At 48.4% G+C, this 20,416-nt stretch overlaps 4 protein-coding genes across 4 annotated transcripts; 2 read left to right on the top strand and 2 right to left on the bottom strand.

The window, feature by feature from the left end:
* Nucleotides 1-2,292: 2,292 nt before the first annotated feature.
* On the top strand, nucleotides 2,293-5,565 carry HO133_009574 (uncharacterized protein; the record flags this gene model as incomplete). The annotated part of the gene is made up of 3 exons (XM_037300435.1): nucleotides 2,293-2,362; nucleotides 2,505-3,231; nucleotides 3,291-5,565. 3 exons carry the CDS (start codon nucleotides 2,293-2,295, stop codon nucleotides 5,563-5,565), a joined length of 3,072 nt encoding a protein of 1,023 aa, XP_037154283.1.
* A 1,173-nt stretch (nucleotides 5,566-6,738) lies between these two features.
* Nucleotides 6,739-11,040, bottom strand: HO133_009573 (uncharacterized protein; the record flags this gene model as incomplete). The annotated part of the gene is made up of 9 exons (XM_037300434.1): nucleotides 6,739-6,857; nucleotides 6,930-8,247; nucleotides 8,324-8,359; nucleotides 8,410-8,557; nucleotides 8,608-8,678; nucleotides 8,725-8,869; nucleotides 9,447-9,804; nucleotides 9,889-10,498; nucleotides 10,576-11,040. The coding sequence occupies 9 exons, from the start codon at nucleotides 11,038-11,040 to the stop codon at nucleotides 6,739-6,741; spliced, it is 3,270 nt and encodes a 1,089-aa protein (XP_037154282.1).
* A 1,955-nt stretch (nucleotides 11,041-12,995) lies between these two features.
* On the top strand, nucleotides 12,996-13,546 carry HO133_009572 (uncharacterized protein; the record flags this gene model as incomplete). Its single annotated transcript, XM_037300433.1, has 2 exons — nucleotides 12,996-13,324; nucleotides 13,414-13,546. The coding sequence occupies 2 exons, from the start codon at nucleotides 12,996-12,998 to the stop codon at nucleotides 13,544-13,546; spliced, it is 462 nt and encodes a 153-aa protein (XP_037154281.1).
* A 1,144-nt stretch (nucleotides 13,547-14,690) lies between these two features.
* Nucleotides 14,691-19,043, bottom strand: HO133_009571 (uncharacterized protein; the record flags this gene model as incomplete). The annotated part of the gene is made up of 3 exons (XM_037300432.1): nucleotides 14,691-15,442; nucleotides 15,501-18,241; nucleotides 18,556-19,043. The coding sequence occupies 3 exons, from the start codon at nucleotides 19,041-19,043 to the stop codon at nucleotides 14,691-14,693; spliced, it is 3,981 nt and encodes a 1,326-aa protein (XP_037154280.1).
* Between the last annotated feature and the right edge of the window lie 1,373 nt (nucleotides 19,044-20,416).

Raw genomic sequence — 20,416 nt, 5'->3', positions numbered from 1 at the left:
TAATATTAGTTATTATTTTATATATAAATTAATAATTAATTAGATACTAAAATATAAATATATATTTATAAAAAATATCAAGATTAACGATCTTATTAAAGTATTAATTATTATAAATTTTAATAATTTTATTAAAATAATAAGATTAATAAATAAAGATCTAAATTAATAAGTTAGAATAATATATAATTTTAATCTTAGAATAGAGATATTTAAATATTACTAAATAGAGAAAGTATTAGCGTATTTAATTTCTTTTATATTCTATATATATATTCCTTCTATATTCTTTTATATATATTCTATTATTATTCCTTTTATATAGCTAGCTATAGATAATAGTACTTTATTCTCCATCAGCTACATAATAGCTAATGGCCCCACCACTAAATCTACACGCTTTCTATCATCACCACTGCTATACTACGCTGATAGAGCATCCAGTCTATGCCGATGCATACTGCAACGACACAATGAGGGCTATCATGGAAGATTTATCCGCACATATGGTCCAAGTGACCGCGTCATATGACCTGTGTCCAAGTAACGGAGCATAAGCCCAAAGGAGGCCAACTTCCGGTTAACCAAAGAGAAACTAGACATGCGAGTCTACCGATTCTTACTCGAAGCTATAGCCTGTCTCAAGAATCTCAGTGCTCAAAGCGGAAGGCATAGAGCAAAAGAGGAAGATTATGTTGCTAACATGAGATACGTAGATGGACTGTACATTTCGAAAAGCAGTGCGAGGAGGGGCGACTTCCCCTTCCCTACGTCCCTGATTGCAATGAGGAGGGTGCTAGCAATTTTGGTGAACTTGGACTCATCCAAGACTAAAAGATTGAATGGGACGATTGGTATTGTTTCTGCGCAATGTCCTTGTTTTAAGGAGATACGCCAATATGAGGGTTTTCAGCTACAATTCTTGTACAACGTGAGTTCCAGGAAAGATTCGCGAAACCCGTACGCTATCCCCATATTCACCACCTCAGCCCTTCAGCCTCATCGGTATCCCCAGCAACTAGCCTGACAACAAGTGCGCGAAACCCTTTTCCAGCGGCACCGTGGCACTTGTTCTTTTTCCGTAGTACCCAATAGAAGTGTCCGGTCCCTGACACGTGGGATCCGGAGAGAACAATTGGCAAAACCCAGCCGCAGACGCCAAGGCGCGTTCCGGATCTTGAATACAGGTAACACAGCAGTCATAGGGGTCATTGATGTTGGCTACTATCAAGCTGACGACACCTCGCTCTTAGGGTGAGTATCATACACTTGCAAACGAAATTTGGGTACGTTTCGTGGCGGCGCTGCCGAGCCTCTGGCTGAGAAGGCTGCATGTTCTATTATTAGAAGAAAATCCAGCTCCCGTGATCTACGCACATCCACGTATCAAAATGTGCATACCAGGTACCTATATCCTTTCTTTTCTGCTTGTAATAAGATTTCATACGTGTGTACCCCCTTTCGATTTTTGTACATCCCCTCAGATCGGGTCTCAGCAACCTTAAGCTGCATCGATGAAAATCCTTCACACCTTTTACCACTGGGGCAGTCAAATCCGTTCGCTGCAGCAGTATCCCAGAACAGAGCAACTTTAAGCTAGATTACGAAAATCCTTCACAGCTAGCCTCAGCGATTGGGCGGTCGAACTCATTTCCTGCAGGATCGTCTTGGAACACGAATTTTTTTGAGTTGCAGAGTCGTCCTGGAATACAGCAATTCTAAACTGCATTGAAGGAAAACCGTCGCACCTCTAATTGTCATGGTCTCCTGTTTGAGGACTGTGCCCATTGCTGCTAAGAACCATCATCTAAACTCACTCTTTCTTTCCAGATCTTTGAGCTCCAATCTTGTGGCTTGTCTTAGTCAGACATCCCAAAATCTTACACAAGGAGGAATATGTAATACTGCATTTCATGTGTTCTCGAAAGTGTGTGCACATACACAATCTTAGCTAGGGAGCCTATGGGGCTATGTATGCCCCTGGGCTACATTAGAGAGGGGCAGTATAAAGACCGATAAGGACATCAAGCACGCAATCCTTGGTCGAAGGATTTATTGCGAGGGTTTTTGTTCGCTGCCTAGGCAAGCAAGTCCGTTGCATGCAGCATGGCTGCGCCCCATTTCCGTGCGGAAAGCAGCAAAATCATGAGAAGTCCTAGACCGTCTCGAATCATGCGCAAGAACCTTGCGTATAAATATTCTCACCGTGCTACCTTGTGGATTGAAATCTCCTTACTTCAAATATATCCCATGAAAGTGATTCAGGATTTCGCTCGTTCCGTTTGAGCCGTGATGCCGCCCCTTTCCCTCTTCCTGTTCCAGACCCTGTTTCTCTCTGTCCGCGCTGAGATGGTTTCTTCTCGTGAGTCGTCAACCTCGAAAACTGAGTTCTGCGCACACTCTTCATTTGAAGAGTCAAGTCTATGTGCAGGAACGATCAGTGCCCAAGCTGTCAGCGCAGTCCGGCTAATTCTATCGTCCAGTCAAACAGCACCCTGTTACAGCTTCGACAGTCAACGTCTCTAGTCAACTGTTCCCCAACTCATCTTCGTTCAATGTTTCAGACTTCTCCTATATTATACCTTATGGCCAAACGCAAGACTGCAACATATACGGGCCCATCTGTCAGACCGGCTCCATAACAGTCGGAGTAGATCTGACTACCGCGACTACAAATACTGTACTACCATGCTCATCCTACCTCACTGCACAGTTTGCGTACCTGGAATATGAAGAATACAAATTTGAGCCCGGCATCAAAAACGTTTCGGGGTTGGTGAAGGAGGCGAATGATGATTGGGCGGGAGACATTTCAGTTATTCCAGGTCTGAGGGATTGGAACATAAACTTTGGTCATAGTCCGGAATGCAGATCTTACGCCGAGGCTATGAGGAGTGGAGAGTACTCATTTTCGGAGTGTGGTAGTAGCAATACGGTCGTTTCGGCCGGTTCGGGGGTTTCCTCCGCCTACCCTTTGGAGATACCCCCCGGAGTTGTACGAATGTTCGATGCTGAATACACTGGTACATGTTGCGGAAACTGCTCGCTGGATATACCGGAAGTAAGGCTTTACTACTTTCCGGACAAGAGCACTATCGACTGCCATAACAATCAGACGTCCGAATACCAGAGGTCCAACCTCACCTCGGTCGTGTCCGCTCGGCATTTAGAAAAGCGAGTACATTCGCTTATTGCCAATGGAAGTACTGCTGTGATTAGCGGACATACTTTGTAAGTAAAGCATTCTAATCTTCAAAATTGATCGCAAGACTAACGCGCGCGTGCTGTAGTACTTCTCCATCGATCTACCTCCAATTGATGGGCACAGCGGCGGTGAACGATCAATGTACTACAGTCGGCCCAAAATTGACCAATCCTATCCTCACTCTTCCACCTGGCGCGCTCACGACATGGAGGCCACCTCCTTTCGGTATAGAAGACGACGATACACTTAATTTTTTTATTGGGGATGTCTGGTCTCCTAAGGAGGCTTGGTTCGAGCTCGTGCCTGATGATGTTCAATATACGGCCCCGCTCGATGTCAAGGATCTGGCTTGCCCAACCTGGGGCTTGGGAACAAGTACCGCTGCCAATGGCACCATATTCACCACTGTTGGCCCGCCATGGCTTCCGTTGATCCAGCCGCCCATGAACATATTTTCTCTCAATCCAACGTGGGCGGCAATATGTACCGGGATATACAGTGATTTATTTGTTTTGAGTGCTTTAGATCTCTTTGATCCGCCAGTTGCCTTGACCCCTGCACCGTTGCTACTGCCAACTCCACTTCCGCGTCCTGCGCCTAAACCTGCACCCGCGCCTGCAGACCCGACAACGATATCAGAGCAGGCTTCACCCTCCGCTAAGGCCGCCAAACCAGCAACTATGCCCAACGATCCCTCGGCCCCTCCTGCAGAAACGGGGGACCCTGGAAAAGGTAGCCCAACGCACTCGGCAGCTGTGGCCTCGGCCGACCCAGCCGGGTCAGCTTTTCTGCCTCATGGGCCAGCAGACTCTCCAAATAACAAGGGCGACCCAGCCTCAGATTCACCATCAGCTCCACCGTCAGATCCACCGTCTGACCCTAAAGTACCTTCAGTTGCTGGAGACCCACCAGCAGATTCCATGGCACCTCCATCTGGTGCCTCTGATTCGCCACCAAATGATTCCCAAAATTCGCCAACAGATCCCAAAAAACACGTTGCTCCATTGCCACAAGGGGAAGACCCTCCAACGCAGACTCAAGGCCTAGGGGCAATCATCTACAACGCATTTGGGAGGTCCGGACCCGAAGTTGACGGATCCTCTACCATGTCGTTGCCTCCTCAATTGATCTTCACCGTAGGCGCTCAAACCTTCACTGCCAATCCAACAGGCTTCAAAGTCAACAACGCAGCCATTTCTCCCGGTGGCGCCGCTCGAACCGTCGATGGTACGATAATCAGCCTCGGTCAATCAGGAGGTTTAGTCATAGGCAGCAGTACTGTCACCCTTACAATTCCATCTGCTACACCCGTGTTGGCAGTGGCAGGCCATACTTTCACACCAAATCCATCAGCTTTCTCCATAGCCGGTACCACCATCTCCGCAGGTGGTCCCGCTGTCACAGTTGATGGCACCACCATCAGCCTCGATCAGTCGGGAGCATTGGCTATCGGTAGCACGACCATCGCTCTCAAAACCCCACCATCCTCCCCTTCTGCCAAAGAAGCATTCACTGTGGCAGGCCAGACCTTCACACCGGACCCATCGGCTTTCTCTATAGCCGGTACTGTCATCTCAGCAGACGGCCCGGCCGTTACAATCAGTGGAACCATCATCAGCCTTGGCCAAAACGGAGCTTTGGAAATAGGCAGCAGTACCATCTCTCTTCCAACCCCACCAGATGCCTTCCCCAGCAAAGTATATACAGTCGCAGGCGAAACATTCACACCCGACCCCTCCGCGTTTTCAATAGACGGTACCACCATCTCAGCAGGTGGTCCCGCCGTCACAGTTGGTGGAACCATCATTAGCCTCGGTCAATCGGGAGTATTAGCTATAGGCAGCTCTACGGTCGACCTTCTCCCTTCTAGTAGCGCATACACAGTCGCAGGCCATACATTCACACCCAACCCCTCCGCTTTTCCTATAGACGGTACCATCATTTCTGCAGGCGGTCCAGCCGCTACCGTAAATGGAACAATAATCAGTCTTCAACCTTCGGGTACTCTGCTTTTGGGATCAAGCACGATCCCGTTGACACCTCAGAAAACATTTTCATCTGATCCTGATGTTGACATCGATGGGTTCGATGTCAAAGTACAACCTTCCTCTGCCGTAGTGGATGGCGCAACACTGAGTGCCGGCGCGGCCGGTGTCACCGTTTCCGGAAATGTCGTCAGTCTGGAGGCTGGAGGTGGGACCTTGGATATCGGGACGGGGCATTTTGCACTGCCGACATGGACAGGGGCGGCAAATGGTTCGGTCGGTGCGCAGCCTTTTACGGGTGGGCAGAACAAGGGGTTGGAGGTGTCTTTGCTTTTGGTCTGTGGGGTTTGCGGGACATTTATGCTGTTGATGTGACGGTGATGTTATGAGCGTTGTTCTTGTACGAGAAATATATTCCCCAAAAGCGAGTAGGGTAGATAGCATTTGCATTGGAAAGGGAAGACGGCAGGTACCGGGATATGGTATGAGCTCTGGAGCCAATTCTGGGACGACGCTCGGGAAGTATGGCTTAAGCGGATATACCCACTATGTACACTCTTGGCTAGGGTATCAACTGGTCAGTATTTCCGTATCAAAAAGGTAACTCTTTCAACGGCACGAGTAGCTAGAAAGATCGTCATCGCCCCCCCAGTCCCGGATATCGAGTCACCTGCATGACGGTCCTCAAATCCCCAGGCAAACAAACCCTCATACACGGGATCGTCGAGTTCCACCGAACATGTCAAGATTGCGTCCGGGACGGCTGTTCCTTGTTATGGGACTGAAGTCGTCTTTTCCGGAATTTCAAGTCCGAAATGATTTCAAACACCGCCTATGGTTACAAAAGTGGAGCCAAACGGGCGCGTCGCGCTTATGTGATATTGTATGAATCTGAGATTAGAGTCCAGTATAGGCGTTAAGCCTGAATGTTTTGCCTAAAACATATACCACAAGTGAAGAACTGCGACGTAGCTATAGCTTATTTATTCGAAGATAGACTTTGATAAAGGGATTGCACTCAGATACGCTGCTCAAAATCGATTTAGAAGGTGAAAATTGCGATGTAAGAACGGCTTAATGATCTCAAGCGAAGGACAATCCAGATTTCAAGCTTAAACACTCTGCTCAAAAACGACATGTCAGTCTTTTCATCATTTTCCTATATTGAAGGACATGCACAAGGCGCTTGACAGTCAATAGGCGTCTATAGCTTCCGCGAACCACCCAGATTTAGAGCTGCTTTATTCTCCGATTCTTCAGCAGCATGGTTCAGAATGGCATGCCGAAGACATCTTTTCCATGTTCCTCGGCTTCTACTAAAGGTTACATTGCCACCAGCTTTCACGTTGTTTCTCTTCTACCGCTAGGAAAGCGTCTCTGATCCTAGCGATACTACAAGTTGTTGACTGATAGCTAGAAATGATATCTTTGAAAGCTCTCCGAAATACCATCGAGTTGACAACGGGGACCGTGATGAAGCATCATATCAGCCTTCTTCATATGCTGAGTATGGTTTGGGATTGTCGCCCGAAGGTTTTGGATGTGACATCATTGCAACCCCTTACCTTCCTTCACGAGCTTGATACCTTCCGCTTTGAGCTTGAATTTCTGTATTTTCCCACTTGCGGTTTTAGGGTAGTTGTCGACCCAGAAGACGTACTTGGGTACTGAAGGTTCTGTATTAGCTTCATGCCCGCACTTTCCTGTCGTCAGCAAATCATGAAAGACACCCAACATACTCAAATGATGACTCAGTTTCTCCCTAACCCACTTCCTCACCTCATCCGCGGTGACGCTTGTTCCGTCCTGCTTGACCACAAATGCAGCGACCACCTCTCCATACGTTTCATCGGCCAATCCAACCACACTGACCTCCTTCACTGCCTCAATCCCGAAGATACAATTTTCCACCTCCAATGGATGGATATTCTCCCCTCCTTTGATAATGATATCCTTAATCCTTCCCGTAATTTTAATGTACCCATCTTCATCCATCTCAGCCTCATCGCCTGTATGCATCCACACTTTGCCATCAACGTCAGCTATCATGACTTCCGCCGTTCGGTCGGGCGCACTCCAGTATTCTTTCATTACTAAATAGCCGTGGACTGCTAGTTCTCCCCTTTGGCCTACTGGAAGGGTTTTTGTGTGATCCATGGGGGCTACGACTTTAGCTTCGACGTGCGGGAGAAGCTTACCGACGCTATCGATCCGTTTCTCGAGAGGATCGTCTGTCGTTGTCATAGCAGAGACTGGACTGGTCTCTGTCATACCGTAGCAGATAGTCAACTCTGTTAGATTGAGTATCTTATGCAACTTCCGCATGAGCTCGGCAGGGATGCTTGAGCCAGCTGCGATGCCAGTCCTCAGGTGCTCGAACCCTGTATATGGTACTCTGTTACTTTGCAGCAGCTCTAGTTCGGCAATGAACATTGTTGGGACGCCATAAAGAGCCGTACATTTCTCTTCTTGCACAGCTTTTAATGTGGCGTAAGGATCGAATGCTTCAGTAGGGAAAACTATGGCAGAGCCATGGGTTGCGGTGGCCATGTAGCCGAGTATGCAACCAAAGCAATGGAAGAGTGGTGGCGGACAGCAGACTGTATCTTGCTCTGTGAGAAGCATACGGTCGCCGATACTTTTGCCATTGTTGAGGATCGAGTGGTGAGTTAGACAGGCGGCTTTGGGGAGAGAAGTTGTGCCTGAGGTGAACTGAATGTTTACTATTTCATCTGGATGTAGGAACTGCTTTGGTAGGGAGCTCGGCTCGGAGCCTTCGGAGAGGACGATGTTATAGTTGACGGCGGGTCTGAGAAGCGACGGATCTATGCGCCCCTGGGAATTGTCGACAATGATCACTTCTTGGAGAGACGGCACGGCTTCTGACTCGATCTTTCGGCCTTGAAGATCGGGTATCAACTGCCGAAGCAGCTGGATATTTGAGCGGGGCTCTTTGCGCGGTAAATGAGTCTCGGTACCAATTATTAAATGTGAGGCCTCAAGGTGGGCCAAAGCAGCTATGACTTGCTGGGCGTTGAAGCCAGGGTTCAGTGGCACCTTGTGCTAATGAGCTTTGCGTGTACGTCGACTCGAGAGAGACTCAAGTGAGGCTCAGCAAGGACCATGAGCTCACAAGTATTCCACCAATCTTGAAGAGGCCGTATGTTGCCTCGCGCCCTATCAGCCCCGTAGTCTCGTGCCTATTCCAAGGCCTCGTACAATGGCATACTCAATATTGTTCCCTAGCGACACAGCGACTCGGTCGCCCCTTTTCACTCCTCTTTGCAACAAACCCCGTGCCAAGTCATTGCTCTTTCTGTCGAGCCCGTCGTATGTCAGGCGCGTTCGTTGATGGCGAGAGACGACTCTGGGCTCCACGTCAAGCAATGTCCAAATGCGACTATTCCCGGAGCTTACGCTGTACGGTCGCCGTATCGAGAGACGATCGAATGGAAGTGCTCGCCCACAGTTTGCTCGAGCAGTGGAGGCTATCCAAAGTGAGTCATTAGACACGCAGAGAAGCGCCTGACTTACCTGTGAGGGACCTCGAGAATATGACTGGGTCAGCAGGCCTCGACGAGCCGGCCGGAAGTTGACTCGCGCAAGCTTAATGAATGATCTTGGAGCTGGCCGCATGGTCAATGGGCATCGTCGCCATTGAGCTGCAGCAGCGTTAGATCTATAAAGACGGAGGATGGCGATTAGAGATGTTGGTAGGCTACGAAGCGGGGAACGTCTTTAGTCATCGCCAAGCCTTTCTGGTGATTGATTTTTGGAAGGTCTCCCAAATCTGATTATAACCGTCTACTCGTATCAACGAACCCATAGTTCTTGTCTGCTTGTGCTTTCCTTTTTTATTAGCTTTCGCAACACTCCCTTTCAGCACCCATCTACGAGTAGGTCGAAATATCTCCTTCGAAGCTTCCAATCTGCACTGTAGTCTTTTCCTCTGAATTAATCAGATTCAAGAGAGGATTCCAGGACATCGCACGTCTTCCCAAGAATGAACACGATTCCCAGACGAAGGTACGTAACATGTCTCTTTGTCATATCGTAACGTGGAAAAGTCCCAGCGTTCCGGAATATACATGCGCCAACCTTTCCCCATAGCGCCCTTGAATGTTCCCATCCACAACGGATCGGTAAGACAAACGCACATCGCCATCAATTCCATTACTGCACCCTCTCACCCCTAAACGAAACCCACCTTTACCCCATTCCGACTCTGTACGGAAAACATGTACTCCTCCACGAACTCCTCCACGGGATCCCTGTTCAAGATGCCCTCAAACTTCCCCACAAATCGCGCCAACACAAACCCCATCTGACACAAAACCATCTGCTGCGCCGGACAAATCCTTCCCCCACCCAGAAACGGCACATAAGTCCAACCGGGTCGCAGAGCCCCCTCGATCCAGCGCTCGGGACGGAAGGCTTCGGCGTCGGATCCCCAGATGCTGGTATCGCGCTGCATGATGCCGAAGTGGGAGTCAACGTGGGTGCCGGGGAGGACGAGGATGGGGGAGGAGCCATCAGGTCCGCCGCCAAGAGGGAGGGTGGTGGTGTGAGTGCATGTACGGCGGGAGACGGAGGCGGGGGCGAGGAGGCGAAGACCTATGTGCGTGGGAAAGAAAGAAGTGTTATGAAAACTGTTTTAAAGGATGGTGGGCTGGTGTTTGACCTGGGTGCTTTGCTTACTTTCATTCAGGACAGCTTGGAGATACTTCATACTCTTCAGACTCTCAAACGTGATCGGTTCGTCGTGACTGAGGACCTCGACACGTAACTTAGCCCAGACGCGTGGATTTCGGGCCAGCTGGAAGAAGAGGTCGCTGATTGCGATGGCGTTTGCATCCCGGGCGGGAAAGAAGAGACTGATTATTTGGTCGCGGATGAACTGGCGGTCATTTGTCTCCTTGACCAGCTCATGTAGGAACGAGACTGGCTGTTTCTGATCCGCTGGGATAGTACTATCGGCATGGGCCGTGTCATAGCTCTGTTGCGGTGAGGAAGTTGCCTCGCTGTCGCATTTTTTGGATAGAGCGCGCTCGATATATCTATCGACGACGGCGTGGGTTTCTGCACATGCCTCTTTCCACTCTCGATCTCTTGTAACGCGACCCCATAGGAAGCTTAGACCCCGAAGCGACATACGTCGGTCTACGCCTAGCATTGCTCGGTCGAAGGAGGCGAGGAACTTCTCAGCGTCTAGTTTGGAGGAATGGGGAAGTAGAGTATCGGCAGATTCGGCGAACAGAAAGTCTGTGGATGTGTCGAGAAACTTAGGAAAGGAAACCATCAGCTTTACCTGCCAGCGTCCTCAATCGACTCGCATCTTAATGTACTTGAAGAATACTCGGTCACGAAAACATCACACCAACTCACCAGCCTCCTCAAAAGCGGCCTCAAATCCACCGTCTCCCCATTCCCCGGCACAAGTTCCATCATCCTCTCTAGATGCTCCCCAAACCTTTTCAAGTCCGCTATCTGCTTCCGCGCAAAAATCGGCATGACAACCTTCCTCGCGTGTTTCCAAATCTCGCCATCAGAAACAAAAACTCCCTCTCCAATCCAGCTTGCATTGGCTTGCTTCCTGATACCTTCAACGCCGAAGTTCTCGAACTCCGTTGTATTGATAGCTTGGATATTCTCTACGTCAGAGGTGTAGATTACGGTTTGACCGAAGACGTGGGCTTCAAATGTCTTTCCGTAGCGGTGAAAGAAGCCTTGAAGCGTATGCCTATAGTCGCCTTTAGCTTTGGTGGCCACAGTCTTTCTGTACAGGTCTAGCCCAAATATTGGGTCTTTGTGATGGTATTGTCGTGGGCGGCCGCACGTATAGCGCTTCATTAAGCGCCAGTATTGGAGGCTGGCTCTGGTCTTTTGGACCGCGAGATACAGAAAAGCAAGAAATAAGAGCCGCAGGCTAAAGCTGCTAGCTAAATCCATTTCTGCGATGAGAGTGAAAGGTCCAAATATTGACTTGAGCTGGTGACGACCAGTTGAGGTTCGGAATTTATCCCCACATTTTTCTTAGTCATCCGAATCCTCTGCAGGTCACAATTCACGCTCTATTGTGGCCATCAGGGAGGCTGTAAGATGGACTTCACAATTCATGGAGCACACTCATCTAAGGTCGAGAAGAACATCATTTGACCGTTCATCTCCAATATCCCTTGTCAAGCAGATTATTATGCATCTTTTCACTCATTTTTCATACCTCGATCCAGCTCCTTGCAATTACAACAACATCACCACACAACACACCATCCACCACCCAGATTTTCCTTTAAACCGTATTCCCCTGTTGCCTCATCTCACTCGAAAAGTAAGCCAACACGGGCTCCTCGAACTCACTGCATTTTCCATATCGTAAGAGCATGTAGCAAAAGTCATACCCAGAGGTTTGAGTCCAGTTCGCAACAGGAGAAAGCTATCTTTCTTCATCATGTGCGCACATCTCTGTGGGTATCGATCAGAACGTATCAGCTCTCTCTGTCAAAGGATACCAAAGTAAACAGAGTTAATCGCATTCAACTCCCTTGCAGGTACAATAACGACTTTACTTGGGGAAAAGTTCGTAAACAGGATCTCCAATTTCCGGCACCAGGTCTGGAGTTTACGACTTCAATAATTGTACTTGGACTTTTCGCTCTCGATGTATGAATTCGCTACCTTCCCTACATAGCGAACGTATCCACGGCCCCCACACCCTCCTATTCTCCCTCTCTTTCCTCATAACCGAAACATCCGCCTCCACCAACCCATTCTGCTACACCTTCGGCAAGAAGAGAATCTACAAAGTCGACCAGATGGTATTTGGAAGGATTTTTCGATGTGTTTGTTCTCGTGATCACTCAATAACTTCTAGTGTCACTCATTCCAGAGAGGGAAGTTGAAGGATCAAGCGGCTACAAGTTTAGCTGCATAGAACTTTTCCCCTCTTGCGCCTAGAACTAAGCCTGCACGCGGGTGACAGAAAAACCTACACACACCAAGAAATCCCTTCACCTTGTCAGCTGGAATAACTCAACGAATACCCTCCTTATAAATTAGACTTTGCGGAATAATATATTAGTGTTATCGAAATCCTTAAATCATAACGCAAAACCTTTCTGCTAGGGCTCTTCGTTATGAAATCATCATCAAATTTCTAATTTCAAGGTGTGCAGGTTTTTCTGTCACCCGCGTGGCCTGTTACCTCACTGGGGATAGAGCCGCTCCACCCTTCAGTAATACCAAGCAGCCATTCAAACCTGATGGTTTATATGCGTTATGTAGCCTTATGGAGAGAAGTAAAGGGAGGAAGAAAGGAAAATTGGACCCACCCAATTTTCATAGGTTGCGCAGGTAAGAACAACGCAGAAGGACGGATCCGACTACTGTAGGTTGCCTACTTTGCGAGATCCTGTCGTTTCCCTAAGCCCGGCGGTGTATCCATTTGCAATTAGACGAAAGACCTCATGACCAGATAAAATGAATGCAGAAGTCTGAAAGATAATTCGTTCAGGGTGCAGGACGGGTTGAGTGAGGCTGACTGAGGCTATCAGGTACGCTTATCTTCATACGTGAGACGGACTTCGAAACCTTGAGACGGCTTACACATTGACCTGTACCCACATATCTATCAACACGGATGCCCCTTGACATTGATTCTGCCTCGACACTGTTGCGCACATCACTCAAGTAGATTCTTTCCAGGATCAGAATCAACAAACAACTCTGATTTTCTAGATCGGCAGCTCTGTTCAGCAAAGCAGTCCAGCCAGCTTCTTCCACAGCAGAAGCTCGAATCACTTCACGAAATGCCGACCCAGTCCTCCCCCCCAGGGGCTCAAAAGCTCCGAAGCACCGTCCGCAAGCTCGTCAAGAAAATCAAACCTCCCAAGGAAGGACCCATGCCGGGGGAACTCGACTCCACGGAAGTACAGCTGGCCAGGTTCTTCGGCAAGCCTGTTGCTATTGCCTCCATAGCCAGCATGGAACATCCGTCACCGGCACCCTCACTCGCTTCATCATGCCCAACGGGGAGTCCTGCGACGGATTCATACAATTCGGATATAGCGTACGACTCCACCCGGACAGCGCACGTCACGGACCAGGAGATAGCAGAGGGAACGCAGGAGATGCTGCTGTGAGTAAAATTAATCGATTTAGACATCGCACTGGTCAGTCGTGATCAAGGTACTGACTCCGTGACGTAGGGACATTCGGCCGCTGTAGGGACGACGATTTCCTAGAGGGAGGATGGCAGTTTTGGAAGCGGCTTCTGGCAGAGGATTCTCGTTCGAGGCCATCTCGATCAGCAGTGCGTTTCGAATGGCAAGGGCCATGGGTTGTGTACGACCAGCAGTGAGAAGCAATGGAAACGGCGTTCCAGGTGGGAGTCACTTAATCTCATGCCTTATTCTGGGCAAGCATTGTATCTCCTGCAATTTTTGACACCACTTCTCATGAACCATCCCGACCCCAACTCACGTCACGCTCTTACGCGACGCGAAACTTCCCTTCCGGAGCGTAAGCCCCCCCCTGGTCCAAATTGTCCCCTTTCATCCATAAACTGCATATCAATCTCCGCAAACCCATAGTCAACTCCCACCAGCATCAACCCCGCGAACCAGAATCCCAGATACCCATGATTCAACTGCGCTTGCGGCATCTTCGTCATCGTCACAGAGCCATAGCTGAAGAAGCGGGTGGCGTCCAACCTAGGTGATTACCATCTCTGGTCCGCTGTTGCAGTAAAGGAATATGAGAGACGCAAGACGGAGGGGGGAGGTTATTTGTGAATACAGGAACATCGGGATCTTGGGTATTTAGCACCATCTCCCGCATGATAACCACTGGTGCTTTCAGCAGCGCTGGTATGGCGTCGGCCCGTGAAATGGAATGGCCGTAGTCTGTGAACATGATGTGCTCATTGGAAAATTCCTAGTCGGGTGGGACGTGGTAGCGGAAGGGCTCGGGAGGGAAGCTGGGGCTAGGATAGGGGTCAATGCTGTAGTTGTGATCGGCGAGGATGACTGGGTAAGTATACAGGGAGAGCGGTTTACTTCTTTGAAGGGTTCCGAGATCAGAGGGTGGTATTCGACGGGTTAGGGAGATTTTGTCCGTTGAGAGAGATCGTCAAGGCTGAGAGCGAGTCAACGAGCAAGGCAGGCACAAAGGTGTGCAAGACCTGAAGGTAACCCATCTCCACGGTCGATTGCTGAGCGTTGTAGAGAAAAGGGTTGAGCGCTGGAAAGGGAGGCAAGGACTGCAAAGCAGAAGATGATGCGAAACTGGTGACGATCTGAACATTGGCCGTATACATTGCCAAAGAGTGCAATGCGGCAAGCGCACAACGCTGGAGATCGCGGCTCGGGGTTCTACTTCCGCAAGAGGACGTGATGCTGTTCTAAGCGACTGATGGAGGTCAGGGAGTCAATGTAGCGCACTTTTCCTGGTGTATACTGCTATAATGATAAGCTTCGCTAATGCTTGACCGCTTAACTGTACAATTATTGACCTCCCACCTGTGCTTCAGGTCGATTGGTTTCATCAGCCGCCTTCGAAGGCGAACCCATCTCGTCCTGAACGCCTTTCTTTTCCTGAACCGCCTGCTTCAGTATCCCCAACTTCTCCTCGGTAATCATGATCGCATGATCAACCTCCCTCTCACTCATTTTCACATCCGCTAGCTTCGAGCGCAAGCCTTTGTTTCTCAAGCTCTGCTCTCTTTGTCTTCTTGCCTGAGCAACTACGTCTTGATCACTGCTTCCTGGGTATGCTGCGCCTTGCATACCAACGCGCTCCTCCAGCCAGTCCCACAAGTCGCTCTCTTCTTTACGCCAGATTTCCTCGTACGCCGCAATTCTCTGTGCAGTGGGAATGTAGGCTAAGCTGTTGCCCGATGTGGAGGATCGAGGACCACGTAACCAATTGAACAGTATGATAAATAGGAGAAAGCCGATTACCATATTGGAGCTGATCATTGGACTGAATATATCGACAACGGGACCTAGAATACCATGCAAAGGCTCGAACAGTCCCCATGAGCTGTCTTTCGGTTGAGTACCAGTGGCGACAGCTTTGACGCTCGCTGGAGATGTCCGCGCAAGGTCGGCATCTCCCTTTCTGCGTTTACCTTTTGACTTGAGCTTCGAGCCGTTGGTACCAGCTCTCGGTCTAGACGTGACGCCTGCTTTCAAGGCTTTGACTAGGTCGTTGCAGTATGTTGTCTGTCCATCATTCGCGCCTTTCTCGATTGGTCCTGTCACAGCTGTGTCAGCTACGATGTCTGCATGAGTACATTACACGTATTGATCTACCTTTGAGCCAACTCTTACCAGTCCATTCAATTGTAAAATTGATGACCAGCCTCGTGGCGTTACCTGGTGCCCACATTAGACAGAAATGGGTTTTAGTAGCAAAGAGGTTGCCGCTGGGCACATCAGGGGTTTGGGTAGACTGTGTTACGGACACTGCTTTCTCCAGGTCGAAAGAGTCCAAAGTCTCGGTGACGACACACTTCGTTGATTTGGGGCCAATCGAGGCGTTGAGCGGCTTGATGTAGGAATAGTTGCGGGTTCTATTATCTTCCGAGAGACCTTTCTTATCATCCTCCATTGTGAGGTCCGTTACCTTGATCTCATCAAGAAGCCATTTGGCCATAAAGCCTCCAGATGCGGCGCCAAAAACCATAGCATAGACTTTGCCCAGGGGGGCTGGGATAATGTCATCCTGGAGAGGCCTCTCATAGTGGGAACCTCCATCGCCGCACTCGGTTGGCGCGTGTGTCGCTGGACCTGGAAAGTCGGCGCTTGCAGCACTCGCGGCTGCGGCTTTTTCGCCTGCCTTTGACTCGCTCGGAGTAGGCCCGCCACCGGCTGCAGCACCAGCTGCCACACCCATCGCCGACGCTTTCCGAGTGACTGCTTTGGATTGTTGATCAGCCGCAAGCTCACTGCCAGCAATACTGCCCTCAGGCACCTCAGTGAAGCTGCCGGTTCCTTCATCATCGTCTTCGTCTTCATCATAAATTTCCTCCTCTTCGTCGCTGACTTCACTGGCTTCATCACTACCACTAGGATCGACCTTTTCAGTCTTATCACCCGTCCCGCCTTCAAGTCTTACACCGTTGAGTGAGCTCTTGAGTGACGGGTGGTTAATCTTCCAGATACCAATTAACAGATCGTAGGTCGCTTCTCGGCTGAGTAGACTTCGGAAGGTCTGTCTTGCATGTAGGGTCTGGATGGCGATAGCATTGGGGAACACCATTGCGGTGTTCTCTTTTTCCACAGACACAATCTCGTCGAAGCTGATGATCAGCGTAGTCACCCAGCCAAGGATATTGCTGGAAAAACATATATGGCCTTCAGAGACATATATTCTCCCAGCCAAGATAATGTCTCGCTGCAGAGCACAGCTGTAATCCTCAATGAGATAGTCGTCTTCTGGGACGCTACGAAACAGCTGGTGGAAATCGCGATTACGTTTTTTGCTTGCTACAGCAAAGCCGGTAGGTTTGGCAGTACCGCCTGAGGCCCCTGGATTTGCTAAGGCTGCGCTGCCTGCTGCTATGGCGGCAGCAATGGTACCACCCGTGGCAGAAGAGCTATTCCGGTGTCGTTTAGCGATGGTACCGACTCGGCTACGAACGCTGCCACTGCGCCGAAAACCATTATTTCCTTCATACACACTCCCATTCGGAGGGGTCTTGTCACCCGTCATAATACTTGATTCGTAGGTTGATCTTGGTCTGACAATAGGCGCCACGTCTTCAGCAACGGGTGTTGACGCATTCTCTTCCGTTGGCTTTAAGCTATAAGCCTGAGAGACAGCACGGGCAGCAGAAACGTTCTCTGCTTGAGCAGCAGCTTCTTCCCGCTGGACCGTCGAACCTTCTCGACCTTTTTCAGACAAGCCGTTCGGAAGTGTAGTGTTGGAACCAGTATTCGCAAGAGGTGCATCGGAGCCTATCCCTAAGTGGCTCAGACTTAGATCACCAGCACCTAGAGTCTCCACCGCTAGCTTCTTTTGCTCGTTCACAGGCGCATCTTCTGCTACCATAGCCGTCACTCCATCGGTCTGCTCATCGTCGTTCTCTTCAATTGTCTGTGTAGAGCTTCTTGACCTTGTCTGATTATTTGCAATTGTGCTGCTCAATTGATTGGCTGCATTCTGGGCGGCTGAAAAGACAGACGAGAAGAATCCTCCAGCCTGCGAGCCTTGGGACGGGGTTCGGGCACCTGGAGTTCTCTCTTCAGCCATGGGTGTGAGCGGAGCAGACATGACGTTCGACAGCTTGCTTGACGCCAGGGTGCCCGAATCGGACCTGACGCGACGGTGAGCGATCGTGTTATTGGAAGAAGATACGGCCATATTCGGATTCGTCCTTGCGGCGCCTGCAGCCATAGTCTTTAGTGATGGACTACTCGGTACATCTTGGCGTTGGTCGATCGGTGTTGGGGGCGTGACATGCGTTTGCGGAGGGTCGAGCGAGGCACTTGTAGGCGTATTGGGAGTTGTGACAATGGTAGGGAGATCTCGTACACTGGCAGAAGGGCTTTGCAGATTCGAGGCTACCGACTCTTTGCTGTCGGAAGCCTTGGAAGATCTTCCCAGGTTGATACTGTTCCTCTTGTCTTTGCTGAATAAAGCTTGGAGAGCATTTCCGCTACCAGAAGATATCACTGACGCGCGATCTGGGCTCTTTGGCGGACTTGAGTCTTTTTTCCTGGATCCAACCGTAAATACATCTTTTATTCTTGCACCTGGCGAGACCCCTCGGCTCTTACTGCCATCTCTAGTGTTAAGAGTTCTCCCACCATCCCTAGTGTCCATCGTAGGAGCATAGTTGGGTGCCAGGTTTGTGGTTGAGAATGTGGTACCACCTGTCACCGGTAGCGTGGCAGACTTTTGATATTGAGGGTTCTGGAAAGTGGGACTGTCGAGTTGAAGATTGCTGGGTGTGTCGCCGTGTGTGGTGGTGTTGATCAAGGGCGAGGAGGATGTCAAGAAGCCAATATGCGATTGATGGCTTACGAGCGGAGGAGGCGAGACAGTAGGTCTTCGTTAAGATACCAGATTAGCACAGAAGGATCCCATGTATCAACAATCAGGCGCCGGATACTACTCCAAGACAAGGCTTCGCAGAAGCCGCCAAAGGACTTGGGTAAGAATGAACAAATTAAAGCAATGGCAAAGAAATAGGGTGGGTCTGTAAAATGAATCTCGAGATATGTGCTCTAGATGTTATTGCGTCTGCAGCTGAAGTGCGAGGTATGTACGCTGCGGATTGCGGACGTGCGCTTACGCCTCTCAGGTCTCAGGGTCGCCGAAGGCTTGGCAAGCCTGGAAGACAAGAAGAGTGGGCCTACTTACGGTTCAGTTTCCGATTCAATGGTGATCAGACTTCCGCCATCTTCATCCTCATCTTCTCCCACTGCACTTCGACTTCCGTTGTTGCCAGAGAGCACTGATGGCTCTGCGGATGTTGCAGTCTGTCCATCGGCGCTGCGCCCACGCGTGTCAGCCGTCTCCTGCTGTAGCTGCTGCTGCTCCGCCTCCTCGCGCTTCCTTCTCTTCTTCTTGACGCGGCCTGGTATCAGTTTCGACAGATTGCTTGGTCCTGAAGGAAGTCCATCGTCGAGACTGCTTCCTCTGCTATCGCGTACTTTGTCCATCAACGAATCCACCGAATTCCTGATCCCGCCTCGTTCGCTGACTTCATCAGAAACGCTGGAGCCATTGAGAGAAGTGGTGGATGGGGCATCCTTGCGCCCGAGTTTGGCTTTGGCAACGAGTCCCTTGAAGCCTCTTGGCTCAGATACTGATGGCGCCGGAGATATGGATGTGGCCGAGCTCTCCATTGAAAGGGGCCCCTGGGGCGGGAGGTGTAGAGATATGTAGAGCTATTGCATAATGTAGTAACCTAGGAAGCACGATCAAGGCGCATAGGGCTAGAGTAGGTCAAAAGAGTGAATGGTTGCTCGCAATGTTGTCACCGGTCGATGAGAGTGGCCTCGGTCTTGACCTGGCTGGTCTGTTGTGGCTGAAGCTAGCTGATCTACAAGCAAAGCCACCTTTCTTTTCACACGCTAACCTATATGTAGCATACAGATCACAATACTAAACTAGTAATTTACGTATTTATATTAAAGTATTTAAGTTATATAAGTTTAAATTTATAGATTAAATTTATAAAAAGTAATTAACTTTTAAATTTAATTTCGAGATTAGATTTAACTCTCGAAGAGTAAAAATATTTTAATTTAAGATTTATTTAAATTATAAGATCGAATTTTATAAGTTTTATATTATTAAAAAGCGTACTTTAAATTCTATATTTAAAGAATTATAAGATTTTAATAGAAAAAAAGAAGTTATATTAAAAATAATTAAGTAAATTAAATTATATCGATAAAGTAAAAATTCGCGAGAAAATTTTAAGTTATAAGTTATATATAATACGTAATTTATAATTCGAAAGCTATATTCGATATCGAATATATTTTATTATTAAAATAAAATTTCTTAATAATAATAAAAAGACTTTAAAGAGATATTTATTAACGTTAATTTAGTTTAAGCTCGAAATTAGAGAATTCTTATAAATTTCTTATAGAGATATCGTTAATAGCGATCTCGAGAAGCTTTAAGAGTATATTACGATAATAATTTGAATATAACTATTTTAACTATTTTAACTTTATAATTCTTTATAATCTTATAATTCTTTATAATTTTATAATTCTTTACGATTTTTATACTTTTAATTTATATTAAAAGCGAATATATAAGCTAAATAGTTATTTACGTAAAATATATTAAAAATTATAATATATAATTCTTTTAATTTATTTAAAAAATAGTAAAAAATATATATATATATAATTTACCTTAGTCTTATAATAGCGTCTATTATTCTAGTCGAGATTGTTATTTATTATCTAATCTATATACTCGTACATTCGAGAAGTGAGCTACCTCGCTTAGTAGCCAAGACCCTAAATATTAGCGTCGTAGCTCACTTCTCGAATGTACGAGTAGAGGATAGTAGAGAGCCTTCGCGTGTGGCTTGCGTTAGCCTTATAGTAGCGTCTGCCATTCTAATCGAGACCGATTTCTGTCTTCCTTCTTGGCAGCGGAATCAACGCGCTTCTTTCAGAGCTACCCACGGAGCCGCGTCACCATCAATCAGTCATTTATTCCCTTGCTCTCTTCGGAGCTACACCTAGTAGTC

The sequence above is a fragment of the Letharia lupina genome (assembly GCF_014066315.1).
Source record: "Letharia lupina isolate WasteWater1 chromosome Unknown contig_7, whole genome shotgun sequence".
In the NCBI taxonomy this organism is placed as follows: domain Eukaryota; kingdom Fungi; phylum Ascomycota; class Lecanoromycetes; order Lecanorales; family Parmeliaceae; genus Letharia; species Letharia lupina.
Note: the sequence above shows the minus strand (reverse complement) of the source record. Positions and strands in the feature narration are given on the sequence as shown.